This window comes from Aythya fuligula, chromosome 3, assembly GCF_009819795.1.
Source record: "Aythya fuligula isolate bAytFul2 chromosome 3, bAytFul2.pri, whole genome shotgun sequence".
Taxonomy (NCBI): Eukaryota; Metazoa; Chordata; class Aves; order Anseriformes; family Anatidae; genus Aythya; species Aythya fuligula.
In genome coordinates, this window is record NC_045561.1 from 80,811,294 (window position 1) to 80,838,017 (window position 26,724).

The 26,724-nt window shown below is 35.5% G+C and overlaps 1 protein-coding gene across 9 annotated transcripts in view; it reads right to left on the minus strand.

The window, feature by feature from the left end:
- EPB41L2 (erythrocyte membrane protein band 4.1 like 2) overlaps nucleotides 1-26,724 on the minus strand; it is a 103,855-nt gene that overhangs the window by 21,185 nt on the left and 55,946 nt on the right. For all 9 annotated transcript variants that reach the window (XM_032184416.1, XM_032184423.1, XM_032184421.1 and 6 more), the window contains 8 exons: nucleotides 25,541-25,645; nucleotides 19,835-19,877; nucleotides 12,463-12,538; nucleotides 10,926-11,144; nucleotides 10,377-10,464; nucleotides 8,698-8,850; nucleotides 6,995-7,092; nucleotides 2,895-3,067 (listed from right to left, as the gene is read on the minus strand). In XM_032184416.1, the coding sequence (XP_032040307.1) occupies nucleotides 2,895-3,067; nucleotides 6,995-7,092; nucleotides 8,698-8,850; nucleotides 10,377-10,464; nucleotides 10,926-11,144; nucleotides 12,463-12,538; nucleotides 19,835-19,877; nucleotides 25,541-25,645 (955 nt within the window). The remainder of the gene's footprint in view (nucleotides 1-2,894; nucleotides 3,068-6,994; nucleotides 7,093-8,697; nucleotides 8,851-10,376; nucleotides 10,465-10,925; nucleotides 11,145-12,462; nucleotides 12,539-19,834; nucleotides 19,878-25,540; nucleotides 25,646-26,724) is intronic.

The following is a 26,724-nucleotide window of genomic DNA, read 5'->3' on the forward strand; positions in this document are numbered from 1 at the left end:
TGGCAAATGTTCAATTTTGAACGTTATGCTTTCAGGGACTCTCTACTTAGCAAGCCTGCAACTTAAGCTTCTGATCCCTTCGTGGATGGCAAATAGAGCACTTCCTGGGCATATGTCTCTCAAGTTCCACAAGGGCAAGAGTAACTTAACAAATCACAAAATAATTTAGGTTGGAAAAAACACCTGGAGTTCAACTAGTCTGACCTCCCCCCTGTTCAAAGCAGGTCTAATTAGACCAGGTTGCTCAGGGACTTGTGAGCATTTCCAAAGTATTTGAAAATAAATATTTCAACAAATAAATATTTCTAACTGAAATTTCTTGTGTCTCAAACTTGCATCCACTCCCCATTGTATTATTGCTGGGCACCTCTGAGAAGAGTCTGGTTTCATCTTTTCTGTACCTTCCCTGTATGTCAACAGGGTATTTCCCCACACCCTTTTCTTAAAGCTGAAGGACTATATGTCTCTCAGCCTCTCCACATATACCACGTGCCCCCAGCTCTCTGATCAGCTTGGTAGCCCTTCACTGGGCTCACTGCAGTACATCAATACCCATCCTGTACTGGAGAGCCCAATGGTGGACACAGAACTACACATTTGGTCTCACAATGTGCTGAATAGAGGCAAGTAATTGTTACTTTTAATGGGCAGGCCATGCTCTTGCTAATACAGTTCAATAGACAGCTGGCCTTCTTTGCTATAAGCACACACTGCTTTCTCACGTTCAGCTTGTCCACTGGGAGCCCCCAGATCTTTTTCTGCAAAGCTGCTTTCAAAGCAGTCGCTCCTGCAGCATGTAGTGGTTTATGGTATAATTCTACCTCAGATGCAGGACTCTGCATTTATATTTACTGAATTTCATTATAGTTTCTTTCAGCCCATTTCTCCAGCATGCTGAGGTCCCTCAAGCAGAGGTGCAGTGAGGGTATTAAGACTAACTCAGAGAGATGAAGTACTCAATTGCAGATACTTGGGAGGAACAGTGGTACTGGACATGCTGGTGTCCAGAAAGAAGAGGCAGGGATTCAGTGTACACTTTCCAGGATTTCTCCAGTTACAAATATACACTCGAGGAATGACCTATATCTGGACTACTGCTTGAAGGAAGAGCAGGACTTGATTTTGCATGATAGTTTAAAAAAAAAATTACAGCACAAAAAATCCGCTGAAAGACTTGCTGAAGCAATCCCTAGAGTTGGGCAATTGTTTCTAGGCAAATTAAACAAACTGAATCAGACAGTTTGTACTGATGTAGTGTCTTTTGGTTTCTACAAGGACTCATCAGAAGCTAGCTACTCATCGCAAGCTAATAGAGCACACACTTTTCCCTCTTATTTTTGCTTAGGCCTCCAGATGGTAACAAACTGTAGGTTTCCCAAATAAGAGTCCTTTGCTCATTTGCCCCAGTACAGGAGTACGAAGATTTGGAAAAGTAAAAATATTCTGTGTAATACATTTCTGGAGAAAATAGGCAAAGTTAACAGCTTAATTGTAGCTAAACTCACATCATTGTTACAGTTCACTTCTATCCTAGTAAAGTTGTGTATGCCTGAATTTAAGTCAAACTCATTTTTATAAAGATTTTTTAAATGTTGTATCTTTCAGAAGTAATTTAGAGTAAAGCATGTGCTTCTATGTCTCTTGCACATCCTACTAATAATATATTTGCCTTTGCAAAGTATGTCTGTTTTGTCTGTGTCCTGGTTTCAGTTAGAACAGAATTAATTTTCTTCCTAGTGGCTGGTGGAATGCTGTGTTTTGGCTTAGGATGAGAAGAGTGCTGATAACACCCCGATGTTTTAATTGTTGCAGAGCAGTGCTTATACCAAGCCAAGGACATCTCAGCCTTTTGCTCTGTCCTGCCAACAGGCAGGCTGGGGGTGCAGTAAGAGCTGGGAGGGGACAGACCCAGGACAGGTGACCCAAACTAGCCAAAGGGGTATTCCATACCATCTGACGTCATGCTAAACAATATATAGGGGTGGCTAGCCGGGGGGAGGGGGCCGGACTGCTCGGGGTTAGGCTGGGCATCGGTCAGCGGGTGGTGAGCAATTGCATTGTGCATCACTTGTTTGTACATATTATTATTACTTTCCTATTATCACCATTGTAACATTATTGTTATTATTGTTATTATTATTTTGTTATTATTATTTTCCTGTCTTATTAAACTGTCTTTATCTCAACTCACGGGCTTCACTTTCCATTTCTCTCCCCCGTCCCAGAGAGGGAGGGGGGAGGGTGAGCGAGCGGCTGCGTGGTATTTAGCTGCCAGCCGGGTTAAACCACGACAGTCTGTTTCCATTAAAGAAAATCAGAAGGTATTTTTGTTTAGTCAGAGACCAAATATCAATGGCCACACATTTTAGATATTCGTACAAGCTGAACAGAAAGCTTGTGGGCTGAACACAGAAGTAACTAAGAAGCACACCAGAATGGCAATACACTAAATAAAATTATACAAAACCAAAAGGAAGTACTTGCTCTGCCTTTTCTACTTTGGCACAGAGAGACACACCCAGGCCAATCCAGGGTCCCAAAAATGCCACTGACCATACAATTCTAATCAACAGCATATAATGCACACCTATCTAGTAAAACAGATTGGAGTATTGAAGCATATGTCCAATTTAGAATCCTCCATATTTTCACTGCAGTACCATACAATTTAGGCAGTACCTTAACTTACTGCTTAACCAAAAAATTGATATAGTATGTTATTGATATAAGTAACAGAAGTAACTACTCTTCACTCAATCCATCAGAAACAGAAATTGACAAACTTGTCAATTGATATTTTAGGCATTCACAATGTCAACAATTTTAAATGTCACTCAGATCAGAGTGACAACACAATATAATTATACACTGGATAAATGTGTCATATTTCATACCTCCATCGAGACTTCTGGAAACACGTTTGCTTGAAGTGCGTTCAAAGTACGGAGCTGGTCTGTCTATGAGGTTGCTAGCCTGTCGTGTCTGTGCTTGTGTACGTCCGCTGTAGCGAAACTTAGAACCCAAGGTTAGAAACTTTGCTTTTGGAGGCTGTTCTGGTGATAGAAGTCTAAAAAGCAAACATGGGTAAAGTCAATTGTAAAGGCTTTATTTTTTCTATGTAATGAGGTACTTTTAACAGTACTTATTATATTGCAGCTTTAGTTCACTAGGCATGATTTGTGCATTTCAAGTAGTGATTTTATCAAAATCTGAGAAGAACTTCTAAAACAAAGAGTATTATTTAGTATTTGCATTTAGAGTTGAAGTGCTGCTGATAATCATCATGTTTTCCACGGTATAACTACGCAAAATCTTGATCTTCTCATACTATCTAGATTAAATGGTGTTTTTTTCTGAATAGCTGAGGCAAGTTCAGGTTTATGTGGCATACCTCTCAGATCTTTCTCCTTAGAACATTACTTGTAGGGGAAACCATACACACTGCATATTCAGAGGTACCAATATGGCAGCTGCTACTCCTCAGAGTTAGGGAGGGAATGGTGTCCCAAAGCTGCATAGCAGGCTGAATGAAGGAGGGGGGGGAAGGCTCAAATGGGTATAGAACTGTCACTCAACACTAAGAAGTTTAATAAGCTAGATTCAAACCCCACTGTATTTTACTTTGCGGTTTATAGATTTGTGTAAATTGATGCTTGCTGTACCTAAGGAGAGTGGGGAAAAAAGGCGTATCATGAAAAGAGTGAAAAAAAGATTCAGTTATGAGTAGTATTAATGTTGGATGTGTATGTTTATACCTTTGTTCTTAAGTGTTGGAGTCAATGTCAGAGAAATTCCTAGTAACAGTTTGGCAGAGTTGCTACGAGATATCCTGCAATTTTCTACCAGTTTTTGACACCACATGAATTTAAGGGATGTTCCTCTAAACCTCCCTGTATTTCATTATGAAGACCTCAAGTTCTTAATCTATACCTTCACTGCTTATACTTTCTACTTTTGAAGCCTGAGCCATTAACTTCAACACAGAGGGTACTGTATCCCCCAGTACCATCCTTGTTGATGGATCAACAGTCATCACTGTGAGAACTCTTCCCAGCCTCAGTTTCTCTAGAAAGGTATTTGATGTTTCCTCTGAATCAATATAGTGCTGCAAATACACGCTTATCCAGCATGGGGTATCCGTGTCCTATTCTCTGAACATCAGCTTCTTTCAAGCAGAACCAACAACTACCATGCCTATTGTACTTATGATGACACAGATGTGCCAGAAAGACATAGGATGCTGACTTTGTTCTATTCTTTTGAACCATTTGCACAGGGAACATCTGTGACAGTGGAATCAGATCCAGAATACATTTAGACAGTTTCCAGTAGTGGGTTCTGAAAACTGACAGTCATTTTAAAGATACTTCAGCAAAACTGGGGGGTTTGCAGATACTTTGCAAAAAAGAATGGTAAGAGGTAGAAGGCTACCATTTTCTCTAAGAGAGGAAGGAAGTTTATATCTTTGCCAGGGTGCTAGCCAGAGGGATCTGATCACACATGCCTACAATGCAAACGCATGCACCTGAATCCTAATGGGTTCCAACATATTTTAAAAGAAAACAATTCTCAGGACAGACTAGTCTACCCCTCTGCACTAAGGCCATATATAACAAAGTCACAAGGATCTGGAGTTTCACTTTTCTTGCTTCTGTAAAACAGCCTTATGCAATCTTTGTCACAAATATATTTCTCCACATTATTTCCAAAAGAGAATATATTCTGTATTATGAGGAAAAAGGCTAAGAGTGTTTTTCCAAGGTTCCTTCTGTTCTTTATTTCCCAGTCTTGGCAAAGCTACAGCATTGACTGCCATTTTTGTTTTCCACCCTGCTGAGAAAAACTTTTAATCTTTGAATGTGGAAAACACGAGATAAATAGTTACTTTCTGATTAAGGGCATTTGATTTATTTATTTATTTAGGTATTACAAATTTAATTACATAAAAGTAACTAAAGAGTATGTTTGCGTCATTTTAAGACATACTGGGGACACTAAAGCTATCTTGAAAAGTTCAAATAAAACATCATAAAGTAGAATTATAAACATGTTTTGGATAAGGTCTAAAGTTGCAAACTAAGCTTATCTCAAAAGATTAATGTAACTGTAATATAAATGTATATGTACATACATTTATAATGTATGTAATGTAATGTAATGTAATAAAACATTACTGGAATTCTGTAAGGCTGAGCTGATACAAACAAATCCAGTGCCTTTTAGTTGTCATTTTCAGTATAGTTCATTTCAAATTTCTATAAATAACTTCACATGCTCAATGAATTTCCCATAATTTAAAAAGAAGGTGGATCTTAATGCATTTATTATTTGAAAAAACTGAAATACTGGAAAAACGAATAATACAAGGAATCTTAAAATGTTATATAGGGCATGCTGGGAGGTCTGGAAACCAAAAACATAAATCTAGATTTAATACAATTTACTGTGGTATACACAAGCAATACACATGAAATGAAAAAAACTGTAGCTTGCACTGTAGCAATTGCTTCTGCTGTTTATCTTTGGAGACAAACAGAGCTGGATTTATTTTACTGTTTTTAAATCAGGATGAAAGGTTTTGAGGATTTTCTATCTGATGACATCAGTGGAGTATATGGATTTTACAGAATGGTTGAAGTATATGTTACATAATTCTTGTCATCGTGTCATGCCTGATTAGGAAAAGCCACTTCTGATTGGAATGAAATCCAATTAATTTTATTATGTCAAAATTTCTGTAGTAAGATTATCTGATACATATTAATACTCCTAAGAACTTTTATATTTGAAAATGGTATTTCTCAGTTTAGTATTTTTGACTTCCATAAGATTTTCTTCTCCATTTAGGTCCATTTTATTATTGTAAAAATAGGAAATATAGTTCATGCAGGCCACTGCATGATTTATTTGAAGAGCATTAACGTTCTTTCCATTGCAGAAAAGAACTGTATGCCATTTGTGGTAACAGACAGCACCAGCCAAAGCAGACTTCAACTTTTGAAGAAATATAGAATGATGAGCTATTTAGGTTAATAAACTTAACTAAGAAGTCTAGTAAGGAGTTCTCCTACTGAAGGAGAAAGCTTAATCCTTTACATGCCCTTTTTACAGTGAGAAACCTAGATTTGAGGACTATTCAATGCATGAGAGATTCAACCTAAATCTATTACTCCTGAGGCTGCATGAGTACATGCACTCCTTCATGGAGATTGTGCTATTATAAAAAAAAAAAAAAAAAAAAAGATTTTTCAAATTACTTCTCAATGCTGGAAGTAGAAAGAAACAACTCTGTTGTTGAAGTAGTCATTGACAAATAGACCGTAGTTTCAATAATTGATTCAGAATTGTGCATTTGGCAATTACTGAGAAAAAATGCAGAGAAAATTCTAAGCGCTTCTATGAAAGGACAATACTCTCAGACACATGGTCCAATTTTTTGGGTGGTCCTTAGGGGACTCAAAGAGTTCAACTCAATGATCCTTGTGGGTCCCTTCTAGCTTGGGATATTCTGTGATTCTAAGTTAGGGTTTATTACATAAATAAATAGCATGCTGTTCTTTGAAGAATGGACTGTGAATTCAGTCCAGTTTATAAACAAGCAAAAATTCAGCTGTAAGCATTTAGCTTCAACAGCAAAAGATACTGAAAAAACTGCAGTGAATGAAGATTAACTGTCAAACCCACAGCTTATTTTGTCTATTGGCTCTCTAGATTGTCATTTTAAAAAGTAATCTATCAGTAAATACTATGTATGATTACTAGTTTAGTTTCATACTGGTAGCATGCTGAAAGTTTAAATGACACTTATTTGTACTTTAGACCTTCAGAACTAGTAATTCCGTGTCAGTGACTCATAGGATGTCTTCTGTCTAAGAGGTGTTAATACAGGGAGGAAGTAGGGGAAAAGAGGGGATAAACCTTCTCAACTTTCCTCATATCCTTTCAAAGATGTGAGCATACCTGGCAAAATTGGGGAAAGAGAATTATCATTTACCTGAAGAAAGTATGGTGCTCCACACAAACCTTCCATAACCTTTTAGCAGCCCGGTGGTTTGGCAGTTTGAACCCAATAGTGCTCTCAAACTGTTCCAGCTGGAAAGAATCCACAAATAAATTAACCCATTTCCTTAACGTAGCTATTAACTGGAAGGCAGAGTTCAGATAATTCCATTACTGTAAGAAGCAGTAATTCTCCTGTCATAAGAGTTTGTAAGACTTCAAAAATACCAGTTTCTAGCCTTTTAATATAATTATACTGGGAGGACTAGTCATGACAGGTAATAAACACATTATCACTTCCTATCTTTACTAATAACTCTTCTGAGAAATCCAAAAATACATCAGCATTCCTTGCTAATTTTCTGACTAGCAGCCCAATACACTTTTAAACTGAATGAAAAAATTGTACTGCAGGTCGTGCTGCACATCTTCCTTGGATTCAATACCAGTTTGAAATCCACTTTGCAGTGTCACTCTTACCAATCCATTTCATTAAATATCTTTTTTTTTTTTTTAGCAAAAATATATCTGTTTATACATACGTTTTTCAGAAGTTACAAAAGTACAATGTAAGTATTGCATTACTGGCAATTAGACTTAAGCTAAACACAGCTCCTGTCATTTCATGTGAAGTCTATTTACACTAAAATACTATAGTGATTTCAAACTGATAGTGTTCCGTACTTTAATAAATCCCTTTTCAACAAAACAGGGTCTGGGAATTGCTCTGTGAACTTTTAAGTGTGTGCAAACAAAATAGATGCTTTGAGAAATGATGAGTTAGCTTTATAAGATTGTGTAGAGGCTAATTTGTTTTTGGTCACTTAAGAGACCTGGGAACTAAAACTAAGATAGATTTAAAAATATATCTTTAAAACTTGCCTATTATTTATAAGCACTACAGCTGATTTTGTATCAGCATAAAGTAGTCTGCTTTTATACAAGGCTGTGGGAAGGTGACTTGCCATTTAAAGTTTTAATGGATTTCAATTTGAGATTAGCAGACAGTACATATCTTGCCTAGAATAATTCAGGAATAAATTCAAACCTTTTCCTCCATTTAGCTCTGAAAGGTCATTAACATATTTTACTTTATTTATTCACACAGCAAAAGCTACCCTAAACATTTTAGGATATACTTTAAAGAGTTCATCATTTTGTTTTCTACAAAGAATTTCCAGTTAAAATGTGCTCAAAATGTAAACCTCCCTCCTTCGTTGACTCCCATAAACTCACAACGGTAAGTGAAAAAAGGTGAATTCGATATTTCTGCAGCAGCTAACAGGAAGTTAGAGCTCTCTACAGGACAACTCAGGTCTTTGGTTACATCCATAAAACTAGCGGCATTGACATTTAGTGAACAATTATATCCACAGAGGAAGAGAGGCTGACTCTCCCTAGGGGCTGCAATTTTGTAAAAACGTGGCCAGTGTAACTAGCTTTACCTGCACTAAATATAAGTTACAGCATTGCATCTATTACTTTTCCCCTCCAAAAAAAAGTGCTGGAGTCACATTCATTAATCATCAGAAGTGTTTAATACAAGCGGTAGAATCTGATGAGAAAAATAAAACCCTCTTAAATTCTGCTCGAATCCAACATAAGCCTTCCAGGATGCCTAGTAAAAACTGAGGCTGTTTTTCCTGTTGCTGGATAGAAATAATCAGACAAAAAAGGCAAGACAAAGGTATTACTTACTTCTGCTGGTCTGATTTTGATGTAGAAATTACTTCGCTTATAGGAAATCTTCAGAATTTTTGGCCAAGCAAAGCGGTTGATCCGGAGTCTATCTTTGTAAATGAGCAGTCCATTAGCACATACACCCAGCATAATATCCACACCTTCAGAATCCTATCGTGTATGAGACAATTCCATAAAAATCATTTTATTAACATTCCAAACAAGTAATTATCTCAGGCAAACCTTGAGGGAAGAAGGCAAATGGGACTCATTTCATATTAAAACTTGAAAGACCGTGACATTGAGATTGTTAAAGAAGAAATAACCAACTGTAACAATTTTGTAACAAAGGATTTGGACTCCAGTAATTTGGCACTCCTCTATCTGCACTTACCACAGTTCTGGGAAATTTAGGTATTCTGTCAATAAGGACAAAGCCAACAACTATGAGAAGTACGGTGGGTGTACTGATGATTTGATTTCTAATACTAAAAGAAGTGAAAGTAAGAACAGATCTCTTCAACAAGAAAGTCAGAGCAAGTTGGTGACAGTGATCTTTTACATTCACCTACTATTCCAAAGAAGATACAGGAAGCAATGGATAGCTGGCTGAAATATCAGCATAATCATTTCAATCAAAGTGCTGTCACACAAGGTTTCTTAGCATTCTGTGCTACTGACAGCATTTGATGCCAGTTCAGCAAGCTACATAACCAAACACTTACTGATAAGGCCTGGATATACTGTACTGCTGCAGAGTAATATGGCGTAACATGTCCTCACAAAAAACAAATCAACTACATCAAATGCCAACACTGTCATTAAGTGTTGCTTCACTGGCATAACAAATAGCTGCAAGTGGACCCTGGCAAACAGCAGTTCTTTCGGATACTTCACTATGGCAAAGGAAAGCTCAATAAAACTCTTAAGTATGCAAGTTCCTTGAAGTGCTTCAGACCAAGTGAACTGCCATACTGCACGTGTATTAGAAAATGAATAAATATTCCAGACATATTTAATGTACGTGAATAAAAATGTAAGCATATTTCTTTCAAGTGTTTCTAAGAGAACACAAGATGTAGTCTGTGGAAAATTGCAAATGTAAGTGCATAAAATTTCTGTAGGAGTCCATCTCCAGTATTTTAAAGTCTTGGTTTTCTTCTTTATATATATAGGACTGATACGCTTACAATGCATTAATTTTCCTCATCATTTGAGGCTCTGGATTTCCGGGAGGGACTGAAAGGGGATTGGCTTGTTGGATTTTTACATTAAAAATCCTAATAGAAATGCAGTTTTGATTTGACTCATCCAAAGGGATGAAAAAGAAAAGCCTCTGAAAAGCACCCTCCCCCCCCATCCCCCCCCCCCCCCAAGACCTCTTCCCACCCATACTCGTCATTTCTAACTCTTGGGGAATTTCAGAAATAATTACATATTCTTTGATCCAAAGATCAGATGCTTAAAATCTACTTAAAATATTCTAGAACATTCTTTCTAGGATGCACTTATGTCTATGCATTAAATAAAACTCAACTTAAAATAGATTTTAAGAATGTCAAAGCTGTTAACTGAGTAGTTATCATGAGATAAAAGGCTCATATGAAAGCACTGAGGATCCAAACACTTTCAAATCAAGCATACACTACTCTCTTTAATACCAAGCACTATTTGAAAACCAAATCAAACCCTGATACCTTGGCATGATGTAAATCCACTCCATACATGGAAAGTCTCTTAGCATTTTCTAGGAACTGGGAATCCGCCTGTGCTGGAGTCAAGCCCCTAAAACCAAAAAACAAACCTTGAGTTTATTGTCCAAAGAACAAAGAATCAAAACGGGAATCCTGCAATTCAGACACAGTTTTTCATGTCAGTTTGTATGGTATCAATAGCATTTTCAATGTAAAGCAGAACTGTTCTTTCAGAGCAGTTATATTACTTTAATTTAGGTTTCCATATTCACTCTTCCAAAATATTTTTTAGGTCTACATTGTCATGAATTGGACAACTAATTCATATGCTTGGATAAAATATTTTCTCCAAATGATCTCTTCTGATATCTTAGTGAAGCTATTATTTTCAAATCGACATTTTGAAATGCACGGGATTAAGAAGCTCCTGTTACGTAGCAAAAGACTTACAGAACAACAAAAGGCCTCAGTTTAGCAGTTTATAAGCTCTTAAGAGAAACGGTAATGAACATGACAGCATGATTTAATTTCATCACGCTGTATCTGACAGACCTGTGTGTTTTGTGTAGCTCAGCTACTTTCTCCTCCATTTCTTGAGTTTGATTGGGTGCAAATTGGAATTCACTGATGTAGTCACCGTGGTGCTCCTCTGGGTCATGATCACCCATTTCAGCCTGCAGGATATATGAACCAAGGAGGGCGTGAGTCACAAAAGAACATGGCAGTCGACCAGAAGCAATATCCTGGCGAAGCTGTAGGCACAAGAAATATCTGCAAGACAAAGAAAAGGAGGGGGAATGGGATGAAAAACGTGAACAGATGAAGAGTTACCAATTAAAATATATATATATATATATATATATATATATATAAGATAAAGCAGAATTTCTCTGATACATGTGATCATAAACATTTTTAAAGTAATCCAATACACTAATAATTTGTTACACCTTATTTTGAAGGTCATTATTACATAGTAAATTGATTTCACTTCCACAGTCATTAGCTCATCAAGTAATGTAACAGAAGAAATCTGTATCATTACTGAAACCATACCTGCCTTCCTTAAACGATGTATATATTAGAATTTACTATTTCTAGTACTGCACATAGTCTTCTACCAAATATAACAAGTTAACAACCAGGGGACATCATGCCCTAGCACAGATATTTAATTAAAAAAAAAAAAGTTTTACAAGTTCAAATTTTAAGGAATTTCACTTTAAGCTATAATCATAAAAACGCTTTACCAGTTGAACACGCAATTCAAATGCCAATTGACACTGAAAACTTTCAAACTAAACAGACAGTTGAAATACACTGCATACTAAGTGTCTTAGCTTATTTGTAGTAATATATCAACTACAGACTCACATAGCTACCTTATTTTGTGTAGAGAACTGATTAAATGCAGTATGTAATGACATATCCCACCTCACCAGAATTAACCAACTCGAAATTAAAACAAAGTGCTTAGGTTTGCCATAACTCCTGACAAAGTGAGCCAATTGCCTACACTGCTTATGTTAGTCTTACAATGCTGTATTTTAGGTGCTTAGAAAGTACTTAGTTCTTACATCTCATTAGATCTTATTCCATTGCCATCTAAGCAACGTAATTATTTACATGTTTTATGGTTTTACTAAAACTAGAAAAGCTACATTTTCAACAATCTTAGGTAACTGAATTACCTTATGTCCCTTAAGCTTTGCTCTCCAAAACAACACTCCCATACCCTCATGTACTCTATAATAAAGCAACAGCCCAAAAATAAACCACTGTCTTCCTTCGTACATGATCTCATCTCCCCCTCCTGCATTCTCCTCATATTATATCTCAACTTATCATTAAGTTTTTCTTTCTGAAGAAACAAAGGCCTCTTGTTCTTTTTGAGAAATACCCTGCTAGGTACTCCTGCTTCCTCAAGATGCCTTCCATGCCAAGGGACAAATTTGTGTCTATACTCCAAAAAGTAGTTGATATGAGCATTCTACAGTAATAGAACCTGTTCTGGCATCCAGAAACTTATGAAGCCTATTTTGATTAAATAGCAATAATTTTAAAGTTTAAAATTATGAACTGTACATACCTAGTGATGTCTTCAGTCAGTTGTGAAGGATCCGGAGGATAAAATTTCACATTAAAGGTGAACAGCCAAGGTAAACCTAAATATGGAAAACATCTGATTGGTAATCTCAAAACTGTTGAAGCAAGCAAGCAAAGAACTTTACTGAAGAAAATAAGGCAGTTGTATAAATTTTAGATCACTGAAACCTTGAAAATATTGGAAAGTTCTTTCTCTTTTTAGAGTATATTAGTAAGAACCATACATTATTTTCCATTATCAGGTATACACAGAATGAACAGAGTGAAAGAAAAATGTAACATGTTAAAAACTAATTTTTAAAATGTTAACAGTAAGCTATGTAAACATCAGAAGTTTTAATTTGAAAACTACCATAATATATAACCAGATATTATGTGTTCAAGTATAAATAGCTGTTCACACTAAATCTGCATTTATTTCCAACTCTTTCAAGGCTAGTGATCTCCCTGTTTAAACTGATTGTAGTTTGAAAGACTGTACAGTAACTATGAACTTGAGATGTCAATATGAAGTCTGTATTGCATACAAAGACAATAAGTAAACTATTCATATTCATACTGAATGCGCAGAAGACAAAAATATTAGCCATTTCTCCTTTAAAATTTTCTTAAACAATAATATCTTTAGCTATAGTAGCAATTATATTTTTTTAAATTCACATATGAAAATTGTAATTGCCTATCTTAAATACAAAAGCACTTAAACTAGATAAATAGTTTGACGAAGCATAAAATTCTGCTTTTAATCATAGCTCTAGTTCTAAAACAGCTTTCAAATCTTGAACGTTTAAGTCACTTAAATAATGAAAATCCATTCCAAGAACGTTGCTGTTACAATACCATGTGCAAGAGAAATATGTTAATTGGAAAGTAATAACAATTTAACATAAGTAGAAGTTTCCGAATTCAAACATTTCATTTAGTGTAATGCAGACACACAAAAGAAAATCCTAAAATAGAAATCCAGAAAAGAACTGAATTGTTTGTTTTTGTATGCTGCTTCAAAGCAGTTGGGCTTTATCATATCTTGCCAGACATAAGGACGGTAAAGCTACAATGTAGATTTGCCAAAAATAACGATGAAAGATAAGAAATAGAAGTTATTATCAGTAAAATTAACTAGTATGTTTGTCTTCCTCTCACCCTTTTCTCATAAGGCAACTAATACTTTTGGTGAAAGACTTAAAAATAACCATTGGTAAAAAAAAAAAAAAGAGGTAATTATTCTATAAACCTTGTTAACAATTACTTTTGAACCTTAAATAAGATTTTAAAAAGCTGCCATACTCAGATAAATCATGCTTCAGAAAAATTGTCTATTTAAAAAAATAAATGACCAAAATGCCATTTCCAACATTATGCTGCAGGTGCTGATATTTTTGCCTAAGGTTGTTTTCCTAAAAGTAAAGGAATAATAAATTCACAGCTGTTAGAAGTGAAACGATGCTTTGTGTCAAAATATGTATTTCAGCATTTCAAAAATTACTTCATATTTTCAGACGTGACTATTCACTGTAGCATTTTAACTTCTGCGTAAGTAAGTCTACTTAACTGTGAACCTCATCCTCCCTGGCTGCTAAGTCACTATTTCCTTTTGGAAGTGCAGGGATTTAATATATCTACATGTTCCCAGTTATCAATTATTTGCTAGGACAATGAAAGCTTGGCTTACAAAATAAGGCACATCTCCTTGAATGAGAAAGCCTAATTTATCTGATGTACACATAGCACTGATTTAGCTAAGATAGGCCTCATTCCATTATCTATTGCTATCTAATGCAAGACAGAATGAAGAGAATTTACATTTCTAACAATGATTTATACACATACTATGAATAAACAGAATTAAATCTGGAATAAATGATGAAAGTGGACTGATCTGTTTTCAAGGATATTAGCATCATTTAATGCTAATATTAAGTAAACCAAATTGATGACAAGATGCAATTGGGCCAAAAATACCTACGCAAACAGTGTTTAGGGAGAGTTATGTTAACAGGGGCTGTGGAGGAGGTTGGAGCAGGAAAGATGAAAGGAAGATGTGTCCTTCCTCACAGGTAGCAACCAGACAATGTTATCCTGGCATGGAGCAAAGTTTCCTGATGTGAAGGAATTTTTACTGGTCTAAGACTACAATTCAACTAATCAGATGAATTTGGCCTTAACCTATTTCTTTTTTTGTCAGCATTTTTACTGTTAGCTTTCAGAAAGCTCTGTAACAAGGAGACCTAGACACTGCTGGAAAAGAAAAAAAAAAAAAAAAAAGAAAAAATCTTCTAAAAGCTATAAAGAGCACAAATCCTCTGAATCTACAGACTACATAAAAAAATCGTATGTTCATACTAATTCCTATAACTAATCCATAGAAAAAGTGTTGTAGTTGACTTGCTACTAAGTAATTTCTGGACAGCTGATGACCTGATATTTTACCTGATTACTGAAAACACATTTATCCTCGGAACATAGACCAGTAAGCGTACTATACAGGCTATATTTATACTTCAATACAGCATACTGTTTGTAGCCACATAACAGAGGCACACAAACAACTGTCTTCACACAAAAACGCGTGCTATAACCGGCACTTTGAATTCACAGCAAAAACAAAAAAAATCTGATATTAAAGTGATATTTAGCATTCTGTTCCTGATAAGGCTCTCTGTCTTAATGTTTATAGTATGTGCTACAGAAATGTCAAATTCTTTTCTGGAGGGTTTGTTACCTCAAAAATGCTTCTGTGGCAGCTTTAGGCACATTCTTTGAGAAAAAGAATGCAATAACTAACCAGCTAACAACATACAATTAACATGATTCATCCCATTCACACTGGAAATCAGTGAGTTTTTAGTCTAGTGAAGGCATTTATAGCTTTTACTTGTGATTCCTGTCTCTCAGCTAACATTTTCAGGGTACTGTGTGAGCAGTTCATCTGTCCTAGTCACAGGCAGATGTCCAATGCCCCATAAAGATAAGGAAATTATTTCTATAATATAGCTTAAATTACCTTCCAGGGAATCAGAGCAATATAGCAGCTGTACAACTAGCCCACATTTTCAAAGTTGCATCAACAAAACCAGAGTGCAGCCAAACCTTTTTGGACCAACAAGATGCAGCTCACAAACTCAGACATCTCTAAACTGCAAAACAATTTTTATGGCTAGCAGACATGTAGGAACACTTCCACAGGACAACTCTTCCCTGAGCACAGTGCTTACTGGTCTTCACTACTAGATTCTAGTGTGATAAGCTTCAAAGTTAGCTCCAAGTTTTACACATATATAGTTATTTAGCTTATTTTATTATATCTATTTCTTTAAAGTGACCTTGCATATACATATATACACTTTTTTAACCTGAGCTTGCCATGTTTTATTGGCAATAAAATCAGAGCTGTATATTTAAAATGCAATCCTTTTCCTTAATGAACTGTAACTTCCCTTCACACTAAGTACAAAGTATAAAATGTGGTAGTACACAGTGTTGCAAAATTCTAAATTCGTGTTATACTGTTCTCACAGAATTTTATTTATTAATTTATCACCGTTTGGTCTACTGTGAAAATACACACATTTAATCATATCATCTTTTCTTATCCTCTTTCCTGAGCAGTTCAAACATTTAACTTTCACTGCAGAATATGCTACAGAACCAAGAATGTCAAAATTCTGTTTCAACTTCATGGCATTCCCAGAACTACTTTAATTGTTGGCTACACGTGTCTCAAGGACAAGCTCAGTAACACATTTGTCTATTTTAAAGTTCCCCAGTGTGAATGACTGGATGCCCATAAACAATAAAGATGTTGAGAACAATCTTCAACATGAATAAAGAGCAAAATTTAAAGCCCAAGATTTGCCACCAGCTACCTTAAATATTGTAGCTGTATTATTGTATCTGTTCTAATCTACTTCCAGAATATTACAGGGAATTTCCCTCACTCCCCTCAACAGTTAAACTGAAACAAGGGAAAAGCAAGCCAAGTTTGTCTTCAAGCTAATCATTCCTTTCTAAAAGAAAAACAACTTTTGTATCACAATGGCTTATCTCTTTTGATGCTAGTAGACAGGGTTTCATTCAACCCTTGACTGCTGAAATTTATGCATCTGTAATGAAGGAAAATAGGCATTTACAAAAACTGGTTTGGTTCACCTCTTAGGTTCCTATTTCAGAATGCAATGCCTCACCTCCTGAAATTGCCCATAGGTTCAGAAGACAAGTGTTGTTAGTGTTGTTACCTTAGGTGAAATTAGATCACATTCTGGGTACAGCAATAAGTTCCTAAAAATGTTTCCAGCTAAGTACTCTCATGACAAAAGCCAGATTGTTTACATATTCACATCTCTAACCTTTGCCCACAATATAACTGTGAACATTTAAACTGAAGACAAGAGATTGATCTTCAATGGCAATTAATACTACAGTAAAAACCAGCTTTATGTGGCTTATTCAATTCTGTTACACTGAGAATGAGCTCAGAAAAAACTCAAAACTGAATTGAATGTGCTATATACAAACTGCATGTACCACATCTTGCATAGATAAAAAACCTCATATTAAGTTTCATGTAAAGGTAAAACACCATACCCTCCATGAAATCTGGGATTTGGCTTTTCCAAAGTCAGTGGCTACTATTTGTCCCTTCACTATATGCAAGGGCTGCAGCTCTAAGTTTTGTGAAAGTCTGAATCCACTTTGGATGTATCAGTTTCCAAGCTAGCGACAGAAATGTCATACCTGTCCGTAATTGAAGTAATTAGAGGTTTTATCATATGCCAGTGGATATCCAATTACATGAGTTTAAAAAAGGTCATGAATTAATTTGTCTGAAGAGATCAGGCTGAGTGAAGCCAAACAAGTTTTTTGCCACCTTCATAGCCTTGAGAAAGGAGAGAGTAATTTGTGGACCAAGTTCATTAGCTACAGCAACATTGGTATATGGGTAATTGCTGAAGTCCAATATAATTGCCCAGCCAAAGGACAGTGTGAATAAATGACAGATCACAAAGCCTGGGGACCCTGAATCTCAGCAACAGACAGCCTGATGCAGACCGTGACTTGCTGGAGACTACAGGATTCTATTTTCATCTTCCCCAGGGTGGTACACAAGTGCCCCATATGTGGAGTATTGGTACTGCTCACATGTAAGAGAGATTATTACAAATATTAAGTTGAAAACTGACATGCTGAACTCCACTTCCAAATTCAACACCTTTGAGTGTTCAGATCGATGTATTTGTCCACACATGCTCATCCAGCATGTTAGTGCTTCAGTTTTTGCTATACATGAGAAAAGGAAATGAGTTTCCTCATTCTGAATGGGCTAGTAGGTTTTACAGATATCTTAAATATATTTTAACTGAATATTTTTTTGTACATAAGATATCTATTCTTGACTAGAACTAAGCCTGAAACAAAGAAAAACCTCATTACTCAATACCCACATAGTTGGGAGAGAAAATTTGCTTTCACAGTACATTCCAATAACTGGAAATTTTAATACAGTGATTACAAAGAACACAACTAACAGTGTGTTCATTACTTGCAAATCAGTGTAAGCAAGTTTCATCGTAGAAACCTTCGAAATGGCGTTCACTTGGTTGTTTACTTCATGCAGTATGCCTATGGACTCAGAAATGCTACAGACCAGAGAAAAAATTTCAATTGTGATGCTTAATTGAAGAAACTGGACTTGACCTCCAATATAGAAACAGGTCTTCATGTTGTATGAAAAATCAGATTCCCTTAAAATATTTTTGGAGTACATACTACATAGTTAAGAAAATTATGTAGTGCATCCAAAAAAATATCAGGACAATCCTTGCGTTTCAGATTCATCATACTTGTAAATGATGCTCTATAGCATGCAGATCACTACTGAAGACAGTAACATGGAAAGTACAAAGTCCTCAGTCTTTTGTCAAATATTAAAATCTTAAAACCAGCCATTAACCACATATTTTGACTACTAATATATATATATTAACTGAAGACCTCACATTTCTATGGAATAAGTATTGCAACTTTTCCATTATTAAAAGGACAATTGCAGATGGCTTCTGCAATTGCATAAGCATGCAAATACATTCACCATTTTAATTGGACTAGTTTGTTTATACAACAGCATATTAGATCAAAAAAGTCATCAATGAAGCTTCTGTAACTTTAATTTCTTCATTGGAAATGAAAAATACACCTTCCTCAACACAGTAAAGGATTTCACCAATTAGGAAAGGCCTAAAGGAAACAGAATTAACACCACTACCAGTTTTGGAAAATGCAAGCGTTGCCTTACAAAGAAGTTAGAAATAGTAAAGAAACCTCTTGTTAACCGCTGTAGTTATCACAATGCTGTTCTTTATTGCAAGTACTCCCACTGGATCACATGCCCCAAAAGAGATCAAAGTCAGTTTAAGTAACATTCTTGTTGCGTTGGAAATGTAGACATGCAAGTCTTATCACCTCTTCATAAAATTTGCATTCTCCCCCCACTTACATTTCCTGTCAGACGCTTAAAAATGTTTCTACCAAAAAAAAAAAACCACCAACAAAAACATTAAAAGGAAATCATATTGGCCCCAAGCACATAAAACAATGAGAAGAGTGTCAGTTAAAAGTTGTCTAGCCTTTCATAGTGGCTACATATTTTGAGACATTTGAACTCAGAAAGAGTATTTCCTGAATATACTCACCATTTGCTCCTGTCTACTACAAAAGCTACATGCCAAGTGAAGTACTTAACAGACTTTTATGGAAACAGAGTAAAATAAGTTATTCTGTGTATACTTTATCAGGGAAGCAGAAAGATATGAACGGCTTGACTGGGAACGACTCCCAGTCAAATGTTCCAGGGAGTCGTATGAGGTTCCAAGCTATCTAATCCATTTCCATTGTTGAAATGGTGCTGGAGTAATCAGTTTAAAAAATATGCACCTTCTGTAAGACATACTGATTCTTATTTTGTAGTTTGAAAGCCTTACAGCAACAACCATGACCATTTCTGCAAGTTAACTTTTTCCATCTCATAACGCAAATATCAGCATCAAAATTTGAATAACATCTACTGTTTTGGAATGCAAAAGATGTTAACTGATTAGTCAAATGCAATACAGAAAAAATTGGGTCAGCAGCCACTACAGTCATTAACTTCTACAGCAGAAGTCTGAGTGATCCTTTCTCTCCTTATTGGACAGTGGACAGAAATAGAAGCTTTGCTTTTTGTTCTAAGGCTGAATGTCATCATCAGATACAAATTTTTTAATGGTGTAAGCAATTAAATCAACATCCAGACTACTGAGTTTAGGAAGAAAGTTTGTGTGAGCAGAAAAAGGGAACATTGCATCCAAATAAATACTTACTTCGAATTTGTCTCTTAATTTCCTTTGAAGGATCTAACCAGTTCTGAAAAAAATAAACATTTAAAATAATTTCAGAGATAAGATAATTTCATACAATGCAGTTGAAGTCCATATTGTTTACACTTCTGTTCTACTTTAAAATTTCTCAGAAATTTCTAAAATTGAACTTGTGATTTGCTAGCAAGTCTCCCCATCTATACACATAAATGATACTGTGTAATGCCACTGCCTTCATGGCTTGTCTTATTGCTTTAGACTATTTATGCCCTGTAATTTTGTAAATTGGATAGTCTTGACTAGTACATTACATCTGACAAATACAATTGTCTCTTTCCTTTTATTGGCATAAGCAGACTTCATGAGCAACTACGTCATCTCTACATGCCAGCACTTACACACCCATATAAAGTCATCAAGATGAGATTTCTCTTAATCTCTAGAGATCTACTATTCCTGTTACTTGTCTTAAATTACATACATTTCAGCTCTGATAACATTCAAAGGTGCTTGGAAAAAAATAATCAAATTTCATTTTTTTTTTTCAGAGCTTCCCCAAAGCAAGTTTCTCTATTAACTTGTATGATGTTAATGCTGATACACAAGGTTCAAAACTATAAGCTTTGCTCTATTTTAGGCAATGCAAATAAAGAAAAATTTCCATATAGGTGGTTCACTATTAAATGTTCAACACCAAGAATATTTTGCTCTATTTTGTACTACCTATTAAGTTAGCTTATAGCTTTTCAATTACTATTGCATAAGTAACAAAAGACTTTTTTTGTGACTGATCATCTAAAAACATAACTTTGAAAATTGAGAATGAGAAATCAGTAATGCGTTCATCTGTAATTCAAACAAACCTGTTTACAAATTTTACCCATAGACATTGCAAAGCAGATCAAGTAAGAGACTAGAAATATAAGCCTTTTAACTGCAGTTACTGAACATTTATTTTTTACAGCATTTGAACGTTTATTTCCCACAAACAGACAGACACAAACATATACATGAACACACACATACACACATATGCACACACAGCCAGTCTGTCAGCCAAACTTAGTATGTTTCATTAGCAGAAGTGTGCAGAGTAATGAGGAGCTAGCAACTAACTTGCAAGGTCAAGGTCAACAATTGCATTTCAACAGTCCCCTGCAGGTAACAGCAGGGACCTCAAGGTCAGCAGAGACCTCAGTGCCAGCACAAACATTGCTAAGGATGCATCTGTCAGTTTTTCTTGCCCAACCTAGCCAAGTACCAGGTATTGAGTACACTGTGACTCACCATTCAGTCTGTGATGACAAACTGTAGAAACCAATAATTGTTTTCCACAACCATATAAATCAGTCTTTACTGCAGACTTTCCAACTCAAAATTAAGTTCATCTCAGGAACACAAATTCCAAATTTCTTGCTTTAAGAAACCTGCAACCTCTACATCTCATAACTGTTATGATGATTCCAGAGATACACAGTCTATAACATTGTTATAAAGGAAGAAAAAAATCCTCCCAAAGAATCTGGATAAAATTCATTTTGTTTGAATCAGAAAAAAATACTACCTGCTGGAAGACTCTTGACAAGGACAGGCCTTGGAAGGCATGAGAAGTCTTCAAAAATTTTAGCAGAGACTTTCAGCTTCATTTCAGCTACAGTTATCATCCTTGTTTTTCAGATTTGGTATTAACTCCATTCCCAAATGATACAAAGCCATATTCCTCTGATTACAAAGAGGACTAAAACTATCTTAAACTCTTAAATTTTAGACAAAAAGTAGTATAAAGTAACAAATAATTATATAGTGTGACAATTACAGCAGAAAACTAGGACGCATGAGTATGTTATTTTCAGTGCTATAAAGCACTTTTAACTCTACTTTGTAAAAAGTAGAAGAAACATACAGAACAGAATATGTTGCAAAATGAGAATAATATTTTTTAAAAAAGGAATTCATTTCTTTAAATTAAACTGTTTTCAGTACAGCTCATTTTCTGATTTTCCAAACCTGCAGCAGGCTTATTGGAAGCAGATTTCATCACCAACTTTCATTACTGTTCCATCAAATAAAATCAGATGTTTGTATTCCATTTTATATGTGCAATTTTTTTTTTTTTTTTTTTTTGGGGGGGGGGGGGGGAGGGGGGAGGGTTTGCATCTGTGCCTTTTGTTACAAGTAAAACAAACACTATTGAAGAATCTACCCTGAAATAGACCTCAGCACAGAATAGGCAGGTCTGTCTTTCAACACAAAAGACAAAGTGTATGCACGCTACGTTGCTCCAGTAGGCAAAAATCTATTTGTTTAATTTATGAATGGTAAGGTTATAGATAAGACAAAGTAATGAATTGTCAAAGAACAACAAAATGTTCTCTACCAGCACAGAAGTATTTTGTACAAATCCAGAAAAGCAGCATTTCCAGCTGGTGCCCAGGACATAAGAGCACAAGCTTTCTAACACTTTTGCAGACCAATTACAGCATGAATCAAGCATTCATGAACTTTTGAGGGTGTAATGCAATAAAATCACTAACTAAACTTTCAACTAATAAATATAACATTTGTAAAGCCACAAAAAAATCATTAATGCATAACTTTACCTAAATAGCTTTAAAATGTCTATGAAAGCTAACAAAAATTGGTCTGATATGAAAACATAACATCTCTCCCAGCTGCACTGAACACCCATAGAGAGAAGTTAATGGGACTCCTCCTCCAATGGTACCCCAATGGTGCATTAGGGAGCAGCTCTAATTCAAAAGAGTGCCTGGCATTGAGTTTCCACACCCCACAGCTGCTGTCTAGCTCAACAGCTGGCTCCTAAATGAGTGGCTGTGATGACTGCATAAGAATGAGAAAACACATCATTCAGCATTTAGTACTGACTGGGATGGAGGTCAGAGATTTGTTCCATTTCAATCAAGTGGCAATAGTTATAACTGGAAAAAAATGTATCAGAAGTAACTGGTACTGAGATGAAAAAAGAATTCAAACTTGATACAGTGAGGTGAACAAACGAGAAGGCCAGCCCCTAAAACCAGCAAAAGCTCCAAGGCTTTCTGTAGCAGATATTGCTGAACACAACTGATCAGCATCCTCATCCCCATCCATTAATTAAATCAATACATGAGATGTTAAATGATTTTTTCTTAGAAAAGAATTAAAGCAAGTTGAGATGTATGTGAAAGTGCTAAGACAGAAGCACAGGATCTATTAGAAAGACATACCACAAGTATTTAACATTCTACAAACAATATAAAAGGTCTTCATCCATGTATAAAAAGGTACATTTAATAACAGAAATCCATGCATCTATCTTACTGATCCCATTCTGTGTAGTTATACAATTTCATATGTACAAGCATGAAGGAAATGGCAGTTGGGTGTTGCGGGGCACAACTCTCTCGTGCTGAAGCCCAGGCTTTCAAAGTCTTTTTTGGAAACCTGGGTATTCCTGCTCATCTGGTAATTGCAACTTAGAGCTGCGGCAGAGCCCTACATCCACACCAGTTGCACATCAGGAGATGGAATGGGTCACCTATTTTTTGGGGGATGGGGGGATTATTTTTTGGGGGGCTTTAAATTATTATACAACCTTTTGTCTTCCTTAGCCTTTTGTACACCACCACAGATTCCCTTATCTCCAATCTAGTGATCATAAAATGCTAATTGTTGAGGAAAGAAAGCAAAACCAGATGATCAGTAGTTTTAGAAGTGTCAATTAAAGCACAAATAAAGAATACAATAGTCATCATCTTGCACATGTACCTAAGTTTGTAAAATACAGGCCAATTGCACAAGACAAGAACTGCTCTAATAGCTTTGGTAATCAAAGTAAAATGAAGGTCTTACAAATTTAAAGTAATAGGTAAAACAGACAATCACTGCTGAACAAGCATCAAATGCTGATTCAAAGATCATAAAACAAACTCAAATTGGGATATTTAGGTGAAGTACCTCCTTTTGCCAGTCCAAAACTGGATTTTCTTTTCTCTTCCCTCTCAGACTTTGAAAGATGTCCGAGTGAGTAATCCGGGGAATTAAGTAGTTCAACTCTGCTCAATATCTGTTTGCAAACCAAGTGCCTAAAGACTACCCAGAGTTCTTTCACCAACTGAAGACCTTTTTAAGAAATCCATTGGTTGACAAGAGTTTCTAAGGAAGCCAGAACAAGCTTAAATATTTTAGATTCACTGAAAGCTTAGCTAATTTAGACAAATAAACTTCACATCATTCTCTATATACATCAATAGCAGATCCCACATCTGCTATTATGTATTTCCTCTCCTGTCAGTGAGGAGACTGTCCTATGTTGTGTACACTCACATATTGCCAAGAATACTGAATAGCACAAAGGGACTGTAAATGACAACAACAAAAAATAAATTAGATTATGATATTACTCAGAGGATCAACTTGGATGCTCTTCATTGTTACACTGAACAAGGTCAAATTTCTACAAATGTTTTATAAATCATGATCAAAAATACAATATCCAAGTAGTAAAAATACATCAAGCCCATTTTATGCATAGAAATCTTTAACTGAGAGGAATCAAGTATTCTGCTCTTTACTTCACAAAAGGTCTCCAGCAAAGCAAGGAAGTCTAGAAAACAATTGTATTTGAATAGAAGTTGTCAAAGTCAAATTTATTCAGATCACTGCATTAGACTTCATTTCAAGTGTAGAAGTGGAATGAGAAAACATGAAAAAAGCAAGAAAGTCTTCACTAAGTATAATGCATATATACAAGTATATAGTATTTCGAGTATACGAGCATAGTATACTCATGTAATGATGCTTCCTGACTCAAAAACAGATTGAGATCAAAATCATAAGAATTACATTTTTTCATTTCAATTCGCAATTATTAGTTTGTTCGTTATGATGGAAAAGATGTCTGCACGCTTATCTTTAGTTAGTGGACACAGTGACAACTAGTCCATAACTAGACACAAACATTCAGATGCTGGGAGAAGCTAATTGGCTCTTAGTAATTAGTAGGATGAATACCAACAGCTGATTTAAATTTTTTCCTCCACTCAATCTAGATGTGCTCACCATGTACAAAGAAGTGTAAAAGATTACTAAATATGATACCAAAAGGTACTGAAGAGATCTTATTTGAATGTAGTCATACCAAAACACCTCTTCATTACTAAAGCTAGCATCCAATGCTGGTGAGAGGCTAGCCCCAGTCTCACCTTTTCAAATGACCTGTTTAACTTAAAATTAAGAGGAAAATAAACAATTAAGGCCTAATAATTACAGACTTACAGACAACATGTCCTTCATGCTCCTTGTCAAAGCATTATTAAGCACACGTGAGAAAAGAGTAAAATTTTTAGAAGGCCAGATTAAAGATAGATTTGTTTGCATTATTTATCATCAGTTTTGTTTGTCTTTGTATTTTTAAGAGGGTTACAAATTAAACTGTGGGGAGTCTGGCAGATTAAGGGAATGATATTAGTTAAAGTTTCCTATCTTCACTGGCAGGTATGGCATACTATTTTACCATTCCAAAATGAAGTCTAGGAACTATTCAATTAATTTTTCCAGAACTGTGTATATTTTAAATATTTCACACTCTGAAGTAATAAATGGAAACTTTGTTATCTTAACATACACATCAGTATCTTGCACACAGTACCAAACTATTCAAGTCAGTAGCAATGTAGGGGAAAAGCAAAAGGCCTAATACAGACTTACCTTCTGATCTGAATTCTCATAGAACAACAGCCCAAAATAGTCCTTTTCCAGTAAATTGAGATGCTCACACACTTTGTCAAACAATATTTGGCCTTTTGCTCTTTTCTGAAAAAAAAAAAAAAAATTACTATCAGTAAACATTTAATTTTATGAACATATTCAGCTGATGAAACAGGCTGCACAACAGGTACTGTAATTAGATGGGATTAGTCAGGAAAATTAAAAGTACCAATAAAAAAGATTATAAAGCTGTCAGCTTTCTTATGATATTCTATTTATCATATTTTCAAGCTATACATATCACAGTTAAAAATAAAGACTTTTTTTTCCCAATTCAGAGAAGTTGACTTGCATGTACAAGAAAAATTAATTACCATTTTTTACTTAAGTATTGCACACCTTTAATTGCAGCTAAATAGTCCTGAAATCGTTTTCTATAGGTCTTTAGTTTTACCTAAAGGCCAGGCTGGATGGGGCTTTGAGCAACCTGGCCTACTGGGAGGTGTCCCTGCCTATGGTAGGGGGGTGGGAACTAGCTAGTTTTTAAGGACCCTTCCAACCCAAACCATTCTATAGCTCTATGAAAACCAAAGCATGTTATCTTCAAGGAACAAAAAAAGATGAAGCAGACCACTAAAAGTAGGTGATCAGGCCAGTAGGAACACCATACAAGCATAAGCAGAGCACAAATTGGTCTGTCAACATTGCAGAGATTCTGAGGGGCAAGTCAAAGAAACCAAAGTCTTAAAACAAAACCAAGTCTTAAAGAAGTTAATCCCTTCAAAAAAATCTATTGTAGTAACAAAAAAGAAAATCATTTTATTTGAGATTAGTTTCAATATTGTAGTGTGCTATTTTACAATAGTGATGAAAAACAAAAGTTTTAGCACACTCCTAAAAAGGCTGCTTTTTGCAGCTCTGAATAATATAGCTTAAGTAAGTTGCAATTACTCCTGAAGTTCTATCTTTCCTTCCCACACCAGTAACAGGGAACATAAACATGGTTATCCTGTCTTCTTATTGCTAGTAATGAAAAACAGGCCTATGATTTGTTTCTGTGTGCCAGATTTTAGGGAAAAATTGTACTGGAGATGACTGCTGACAAGAGGCAAAACATTTTAGAGCATTTGGCTTGCAATACATCACCAGGGGTGGGGAACATCAGAATTTCTTTCCACAGTTAA